This window comes from Anabrus simplex, chromosome 3, assembly GCF_040414725.1.
Source record: "Anabrus simplex isolate iqAnaSimp1 chromosome 3, ASM4041472v1, whole genome shotgun sequence".
In the NCBI taxonomy this organism is placed as follows: Eukaryota; Metazoa; Arthropoda; class Insecta; order Orthoptera; family Tettigoniidae; genus Anabrus; species Anabrus simplex.
The window spans coordinates 346456309-346465984 of record NC_090267.1 but is presented as its reverse complement, the minus strand read 5'-3'; the positions used below and the strand labels follow the sequence as shown (position 1 = coordinate 346465984).

At 34.6% G+C, this 9676-nt stretch overlaps 1 protein-coding gene across 2 annotated transcripts in view; it reads right to left on the bottom strand.

Annotated features, from left to right (window-relative positions):
* Nucleotides 1-2887: 2887 nt before the first annotated feature.
* Nucleotides 2888-9676, bottom strand: part of LOC136867326 (trophoblast glycoprotein) — a 119813-nt gene continuing 113024 nt past the window's right edge. For both annotated transcript variants that reach the window (XM_067144478.2, XM_067144479.2), the window contains exon 3: nt 2888-4127. In XM_067144478.2, the coding sequence (XP_067000579.2) occupies nt 3147-4127 (981 nt within the window). In that variant the 3' untranslated portion in view covers nt 2888-3146. The remainder of the gene's footprint in view (nt 4128-9676) is intronic.

The following is a 9676-nucleotide window of genomic DNA, read 5'->3' as shown; positions in this document are numbered from 1 at the left end:
ACAGTTTGTGCATTACAGTCTCCAGTTTTATAGAACACACAGAATATATACAGTTTATATAAGTTTGTGGTATTTACACCAGCTCACATTAGCTGCCACTGACTGCACTCCGCATTTACATACAATACCTTGCTGCTTGGCAGGAATAACCTTGTTTATTTTATCATTGATATCCACAAATCCCAAGTTTCTACACACTTATGCCCTTATTCTTTTCTTCTTATCGCCATTTCTAACTTTTTCCACGACTAACATGTGCTTGGAAACAGGTGCAGGTATTGACCAGCTTGCATAGCTGACAGGCAGCATACATTATGATTGGTTCTATCTGCTTAGTTTTGCTCACTGTCTCACAGTATAAACATGAGATTAGCAATTCACATAAAATAAGTTCTTTAAGAAAAGAGGGAAGAAGTCAGCAGATGAGTTTGATATTTTGCACACTGAAAGAAAAATTTGTGCCCCACACGAGGATACGAATAACTCAAATTTACCAAATTCTCAGCATGGCCCACTCTCTCACTCAGTGTCTCAGTTTCTTTAATACATTTACTGCCATTACTTGTCCATTACTTGCCAATACTTGCTCTAAAGCAGTGATTTCACCCATACCTTTGTGTAGTCATAGAACCTTTTTTTTAATTGAACAATGGAAAAACCACACAAATTATCACTTTCATATTCACCCTCAGAACCCCACTAAAACTTCTGATGTGACATCAGACTTAATTTCGGTATTCTTTAATGCCACGTGTTGTACTTCAGGGAATAGGGACTTCATTTTCTGGGTGTTTGCTCTGGAATTGGGACTTCATCTTCTGGGTGTATGCTCTGGAGCTATGGAGCTGCTGTTTTATTTGGGGCAAAGAGTGACATGGAGGAATTGAAAACAGAAAATGTTCCTATTTTATTGTGGCACAGTGCAAATCACAGGCTTGAACTTTCAGATGATAGAGTTATGCTGTAGATGAAGTGGCAGGAAGTCATGTTCTTTATCATTCTCCAAAAATTCCAGAGATCTTCAAGTTTGTGCTGTTTTCTTTTTTTTTTTCTTTTTGCAATTTGCTTTACGTCGCACCAACAAAGATAGGTCTTATGGCGACGATGGGAGAGGAAAGGTCTAGGAATGGGAAGGAAGCGGCCATGGCCTTAGTTAAGGTACAGCCTCAGCATTTACCTGGCGTGAAAATGGGAAACCACGGAAAACCATCTTCAGGGCTGCCGACAGTGGGGTTCGAACCCACTGTCCCCCAAATACTGGATAATGGCCGCACTTAAGCAACTGCAGGTATCGAGTCGGTATTTCTTTTTTCTTTTCTTTTTTTTCCTTTTTGCTAGTGGTCTAATGTTGCACAAATACATCGAAGGATTTTGGCAGGGCAAGGATGTGAGAGGGCTGGGACTGAGAAGGTAGTAGCCATGGCGTTAATTAAGGTACAGCCCCAGCATTTGCCTGGTGTGAAAATGGGAAACCATCTTCAGAGCTGCCGATGGTAGGATTTGAACCCACCATCTCCTGAATGCAAGCTCACAGATCTGTGACCCTAACCACACAGCCAACTTCTTCGGTCAAGCTGCTAAGAATTGGAAGAATACCAAGTACACGTTGGGTTGCTTCTAGTTATTTCACTGTTTCACCAGTATGGCAGGTCTATGAAGCATTATCCCATCATTTTGAAAATGCTTCAGATGACACATTCCACAGGGATGGCAAAGGGAGAAGTATATATCAAGGTTTATTCAGTAAAATAACATCTATAGAATTTGTGTTAGATTTAGCTTTAATGTGTGATGCTTTGCAAGAAATATACAACCTATCTCCAGAGCTTCAATCTCTAGAAATGACAGTTTATCACACAAGTGAGGCAGTTAAAGATGTATGAAAGACAAAGGAAGAAACCAGGCCAATACTACAGCATCACAACTAAGTCTGAGGACACTTTATACTTTTTAGGGATTCCACTTCACAATAAATGGAGGACAGTTCTGTGGAAGCCTACAAAAATCCATTGAAAAAAGACTGAACAGTGCTAGTAATTAAAAAACTTCTTAATAATGTAAAAGTGTTTCATCCTGAAAACTGGCCAGTTAATGTCAAATTCATGAGAGGCAGTCGCTTAGAGTCTTCAGAGACTATCCTAGTAGATGGGAAAATGCCTCGAGATTTGCTTCCTCTAGTCAATGCTGTTAATTTAACTCTCATTTCATCTAGAGAATGTGAGCCACGATTCTACCAGAGGAATTTAATTATGACTCCAAATTGATCATCTTTGTTAATATCCACTGTTTCAGCATTGTTTTTTATTAGGATTGTTGGTCCTCCTTTAATAAGATTTGATGCTTCAAAGTATGTGTATTCTTGGCTTTCTCAAGGTCATCACACAGCAACTGACACAAACAACAAGAGGTGCAGCCGAGAAGATAAAAATACGAGCCTGGAATTAGTATGGAAGTTTATTTAAATGCCAAAAGGTACATTTTGAGGGATTTGTATGGTATCTATTATTATTTATTTCTATACTGCAATAAACTGGGCCTATAGGATATAGTAAACTGTTACGTAGATTACTCAAATGCATATGAAGTTAGTAAGCAGTTTGAATTTAGAGCTCCCTTACCTATTTTGCTACAAATTAGGCACTGGGGCTAAGTATTGCTGGATGCTTCTATGAATGTTTCACAAACATAACCAATTATGTGTAATCAGAATTCTTTGCAGTGCACATGCAAAGTAGTTGTTATATTCTTAACTTTGGTTGTTACTGTAAATATTTCAGTGAAATTCTTGGGAAGAATTTACTACTTTTGTCCAAAGACCTGGCTGAGGGGGCTCGTACACACATCTAAACATGGCATTAAAGGGGTTAAAAGAAGAATTACCACTTAATTGATTACAAAAGTTTTATTTTAAATATAACATTTCACTTACAGTGTCAAAAAAGTAACAAACACATAGTTTAAAAAAAAAAAGGCAATCTTGGAGGAACTGCAACCAAACTTCTATAAATATAATATTAGTATAATTAGAAATAATGCAGGAATATTATATCACTTTTTTCTTCCTAAATGACTCTTCAAAGTAAAGAGTTCAGTTGTGTTAAACACTTTCATACCAAATATAACAGCTCATCGGTTAGTTTTTAATCTTAAACATCCATTTCCTGATCCTCTTGTTTTCCAATTGAAGTATACTGAACTTTACGAGAGACAGTATCTAATAATGGGGTAAGTTGTTGCTTAATCTGTACTCTGTTCATATATACAAGTAAACCTAGCAATACAAAAAGTAAAGTGACTAAAAATCCAATTAGAATGGGAATGCTATGATACTGTGAACTTTCCATTGCTGCTGCTATAAGATGAGGTTGGCACTGAATTGATTGGAGTCCTAAAATGGTTTCTCCACCATTAGTTTCTGGCATTCCACTGCGGCATCGTAAGCCATTCTTATTACGAACCTTAACACTGGTTCTCTGTAACCAGTCATATAAGTCACGAATATTACAATCACAAGAAAATGGATTTTTATCCAAGTCAATTTCTAAACTTTTATTTTGTGCTGGATAGGAATCTAAAATCTGAAGCTCTGCTGCACCTAGAGAACTAATAGAGTTCCTTTCCAAGTCCAGAAAACGAAGATGAGGGAGGCACTCAATATTGAAGTCGATTCTTTTCAATTCGTTATCTCCAAGATGAAGATCCATCAAGTTAGGCAGATCACAAAATATCTGAGGATCTTTAAAACCCTTAATTTCATTCTGTTCAAGATGTAACTTCACCAGCTGAGTTAGATTGCTTTTGACAAAAATATCATGTAGATCTTCTGCAAGACCTTCAGGAGTGTTTTCCTCAAAAGCATCAGTCAGATGAAGTGCTTTTAGATTGACAAAGTTTGAAAATATCCTTGGGTGATGATGATTTAGTTGCCCCTCTCCATCCGAAATTGACAAGTAGTTATGATTTAGTATCAACAGTTCAACATTAGGTACTCTATGGTAGGATTTTCCACGTATTTCATGCAAATCATTGTTGGACATATCTACCACTCGTAAATTTGAATAATTATTCAGAGTGCCAAACACATTCCATGGTAGATCGTTGATGGTATTTCCCGTGAAGATTAAAACCTGCAACAATGATAACACTAAGATTATACTGCTAAACAATAATAAGGAAAAATAATATTATAATACATTATATGAAATAGAAAATTTCCACAAATCTATATATATAAAATAACACTGACCGACCGACCGACTGATCATCACGGAGTCAAAACTACTGGGCATAAAGAAATTAAATCTTGGGGATATATTTATATTACAGCGTAGGTGCTCACTAAGGAAGGATTTTTGGATGTTCCATCACTAAGGGGATGCAAGGGGCAGGGGTAAATTTTTAAAATGAGTATGCCTATATCTCAAAAACTTAACAGTTTAAAGATGTGAATGTTATTTGAAATCTCCTTTAAACATAAAGAAACATGTATTTTTTGTTTTCGGAATATCCACTTATGGGGGTAAAAATAAGTGTAAAGGGGGTTGAATCCTTTTTATGAGGATACTTTTATCTCAAAAACTGAAGATTTAACTGATGTGAAAAATGGTACATGGAATCTTCTTTAAAAATAATGAAACACATATTTTTTGGTTTTTGGAAAATCCACTTGGGGGGGAGGGGTTGAAAAGAAGTGAAAAAGGGGTGAATTTTTAAAATTATTACATCTCAAAAACTTAACTTGTTACAGATGTAAAAATTGGTATTTGGAATCTCCTTTAAAAATAAATAAATAAATGCATATTTTCTTTTGTTTTTGGAAAATTCACTTAAGGGGGTGAAAAGAATTTAAAAATTGGGTAACTTTAATATGAGTACATCTGAAAACTTAACATGTTCCTGACGTGATAATGGGGATTCTGAATCTCCTTTAAAAATAAAGAAAAACATATAGTTTGTTTTTGGAAAATCCACTCTGTTGTGGAGGGGAAGGATTGACAAAGTGGTTCAATTCTTTTTATGGGGATACTTATATCTCAAAAACTGAAGATGTTACATATGTATATATGTATTTGGAATCCCCTTTAAAAGTAAATAAGCACGTATTTTTATGTTTTCGACTTGAGAGAGAACTGTTTTTCACATGTACAGTTCTCTGTCACATGTTCCAGAGTTAGCTCTGCCAGTAGCCTGGTAATCTTAGTTCCAAACATGGTTTTCAAAGAGGTTCTGGGATAAATGAAACAATTTTTTGGTGAGTTTTTATACTTTAGGAATTTTCAGATAATGTCTTAGTGCAGTACCAAGGAATGATTACTTTTATCAAATTATGAAATCCACACGAGCGAAGCCGTGTGTAACAGCTAGTTATAACATAAAGAAGGAAACAGTAGTCAACTATAAATGAGGAGAGTTCTATAATGCAGCAGATGATGCACTTGAGTTTATAAACAAAAACTGGATTGACCTGACATCTTATGGTTACACTAGCAAATCACTTTATATAGAAGCAAATTTAAATATGCCTTTATAAGATTTCCTTGCAACTTATATGTCAGTAGTAGTTTTTCCTCCTGCATTTTTCTAAAGCCCTTCTGACAGCCTTGCCTGTTAATTCACTCCTCTCTTCCCATGAAATATTTAAACCATTCCTCTACTTTCACTAAACTCCTAAACCATTTTTGCCAAATTACATACTGTGAACAGTATATTTATCTTAAAATTATTAAGGTGAATAACTATTTTGATATCAATTACATGATTAATCTCAAAACATGGGTTCTAATTTTAAGGTAGATATTTTACTGAAAACGAAAACATATAAATGATTATTGAGGACAACCTTTTACAAACGAATATACACCGTTGTGGACATTTTGTAGAGCTTTTTATGTAGGATGTTAAAAGGTTTGTTTTTTTCACCTATTCAATACATATAAGTTTTATAAATTAGGAATTTATTGTAGATTCCACTTGAGACATGTTTCGCCCTTCATTGAGGGCATCATCAGTCAAAATATCACCTCAAGGTAAAAAATCAGGTAACTGGTTAGTAGTAGACATGTACAAATTATTACATATTATTAACAACATATAAAAATTAAGTATGGGAAAAAATTTTTTTGCACAAAAGTGATGGTTGAACATGTAGGTTTAGATGAAAAGTCAGCACCAATGCCTAAAAATAACAAAGTAGAGTTCTGCAGTGGTGCTCTGGAGAAACAGTTGACGCAATCATATGAAAATAAAAAGTTTGAAAAATATTTACAATAAAACAATTAAGGGAGAAAAGGTGGAGTGTTTGGCATCAATGTTAGTAACCAAAAATTGATGTCAAAGGTTGGTAACTATACAGTATTTACATAGTTCAATTGAACAGTTGAGATAAAGTTTTTTAAAAAATATTTACATTTATCATTCAGCGTAAATGTTTGTAATAAAAACTAATGTTAATGATTGGTATCTATATAGTAATTACATTATCTAATTGAAAGTTGAGAATTTACAATTATATACATATTAACACAAGAGCAGCTGGTGCGCAAGGATAAAAAAAATTTTTTAGTACCAAGTGCGTCCTGATGTTTTAGAGGTTGGAAGAAAGAATTAGCATTGACATTTCAGAAATATGTAGAGCAGATTATTTTAGTTAAAAATCACCGGGGGTAGGGGAAATTTTTATAGCCAAATGAGGTTTTATAGGCATCAAGCTGAAAGTTTTCCAGTTGAAGCGCCGATGCCTATAAAACCTCATTTGGCTATAAAAATTTCCCCTACCCCCGGTGATTTTTAACTAAAATAATCTGCTCTACATATTTCTGAAATGTCAATGCTAATTCTTTCTTCCAACCTCTAAAACATCAGGACGCACTTGGTACTAAAAAAAATTTTTTTATCCTTGCGCACCAGCTGCTCTTGTGTTAATATGTATATAATTGTAAATTCTCAACTTTCAATTAGATAATGTAATTACTATATAGATACCAATCATTAACATTAGTTTTTATTACAAACATTTACGCTGAATGATAAATGTAAATATTTTTTAAAAAACTTTATCTCAACTGTTCAATTGAACTATGTAAATACTGTATAGTTACCAACCTTTGACATCAATTTTTGGTTACTAACATTGATGCCAAACACTCCACCTTTTCTCCCTTAATTGTTTTATTGTAAATATTTTTCAAACTTTTTATTTTCATATGATTGCGTCAACTGTTTCTCCAGAGCACCACTGCAGAACTCTACTTTGTTATTTTTAGGCATTGGTGCTGACTTTTCATCTAAACCTACATGTTCAACCATCACTTTTGTGCAAAAAAATTTTTTCCCATACTTAATTTTTATATGTTGTTAATAATATGTAATAATTTGTACATGTCTACTACTAACCAGTTACCTGATTTTTTACCTTGAGGTGATATTTTGACTGATGATGCCCTCAATGAAGGGCGAAACATGTCTCAAGTGGAATCTACAATAAATTCCTAATTTATAAAACTTATATGTATTGAATAGGTGAAAAAAACAAACCTTTTAACATCCTACATTCAGTATCTTCAATACGGATAACAATGATTTTTATCACTTGCAACGTCAGAGCTTTTTATGGTCAACAAGTTTTCAACACTTGCTAAGGGGTCTATCATTCATGGTTTAGCCAATCACTTTTAATTACTGCATTGATGGGGTGAAAGTTCCTTTTGGAGATCATTGTAAGTATCTAGGTGTTAATATAAGGAAAGATCTTCATTGGGGTAATCACATAAATGGGATTGTAAATAAAGGGTACAGAACTCTGCACATGGTTACCAGGGTGTTTAGGGGTTGTAGTAAGGATGTAAAAGAGAGGGCATATAAGTCTCTGGTAAGACCCCAACTAGAGTATGGTTCCAGTGTATGGGAACCTCACCAGGATTACTTGATTCAAGAACTGGAAAAAATCCAAAGAAAAGCAGCTCGATTTGTTCTGGGTGATTTCCAACAAATGAGTAGTGTTACAAAAATGTTGCAAAGTTTGGGCTGGGAAGAACTGAGAGAAAGAAGAGGAGCTGCTTGACTAAGTGGTATGTAAATACAAAGTATGTTACAAGTGTTATTTTTTTAATATCTACCTATTCAATAAAAAGAGATATTTTTTAGGAATTAAATATTATTATAAAATTTTAAGGGACATGTTTCGCCCACATTAAGGGCATCATCAGAATCAAACTCAAACCTGTATGGTGAAAAATCAGGATCCTGATTGTTCTTACAAGTCGTAAAAAGAGGATATCAGTGTAGGTGTTTGTCTAAACATTCAAAATTATTAGAATGTCCTTGGTTAAAATCGTAGTATCAAGGTGGATGTCACAAGTTCATAAGATTATACTTTCCGGAGCGTTGAGTCAATGCGCCCAAAAACCTGTTGACGGTAGAGCAATAAACAGCTCAATCTTTATAATGAAATAGAAATGTGTTTCCTTGATAACTCCTGTTGGAGGATAAGAAAAAGTAAACCTGATAGACTGTTAAAGATGTTAATTTTGTATTTTAAGATAAGACAACAGTCTTCTTAACCCTCGAAGTGGCGGTCATTTATCCTGTAATGGCAGCGATATTTTACCGGTGTTGCAGACTCTTAGTATAAATTGTGTTAAAAATCGTTGACTTGTTATACATACATAAACAGCACACCCTTTTATCCTCAAAAGTACAAGGAATAATATGATGATGATACTAAAGCTGTTATTTATCATCCACAAAGTGTAAGACCAAAAATGTGTTGAATTTGTTTATATTATTTATTTTTGCAAAAGCTTTGCTATATATAAAATGTTTATATTTAGGTAAATTTAAAAAATGACATATACAAAAGAAGCACCAGTTCTTAGTAAATAGGTGCGTACCAGTATATAGTTTATAATACTGTTCTTAGCTGGAAAAATTATACAACAATGTATACAACGATTGTATGCTACCACTTGTACATTTCACTCACAGTCACTTGGGTGGGTCTTTCTTTTTACTCCATGACTGTGAGGCCTCCAGAAGTGCACTAGTTTATAATACCCCTGGTGAATACCACCTCGACACCAGAATGTAGACTTCTCCTTCTTCTTTACTTTCAAGCACACAACACATAGGCGATTGTTATTCTGTGGCAATATTTCGAGAGCATGAGAAGGGCCTCCTGCATGACCTGTTGGCCTCACAACTGGAATTGGGAACTGTTCATTTAGCAATCTCCTAACTATAGTGATCATGAAGTCTCATCTTGCTAAAGGCTTATCAGTGTTCTTCATGTACAGGACGTATGTGTCAAATAATGTTATATCTAGAAGATGTGAAAAAAACTGCTTCCAGTACCTTCTAGTGGGTCTGGAACAAGTGGCTTGGAAAATGCACTTACCTTAATTATCTACACCTCCCATGAAGTTATTGTACTTATGAATCAGTAGTGTTTTCAACCCCTCATTTCCCTCAGTGTAACATCCCGTTGTGAGACAATAGACTGGTTTCCTTGTTTTCGTCTCTTTATAAGCAACCACTAGAACGTCACCTTGCCTAAAGTAAACGATTTGCCTAGGTTCAAGTTTTGTACCTAAAACAATCTGAGACAGTCCCTTTGAAGATTTATTCACTGTTCCTGTGAGGAAATGATTCAGTATTGCTGAGATGAGTGCATATCAACACT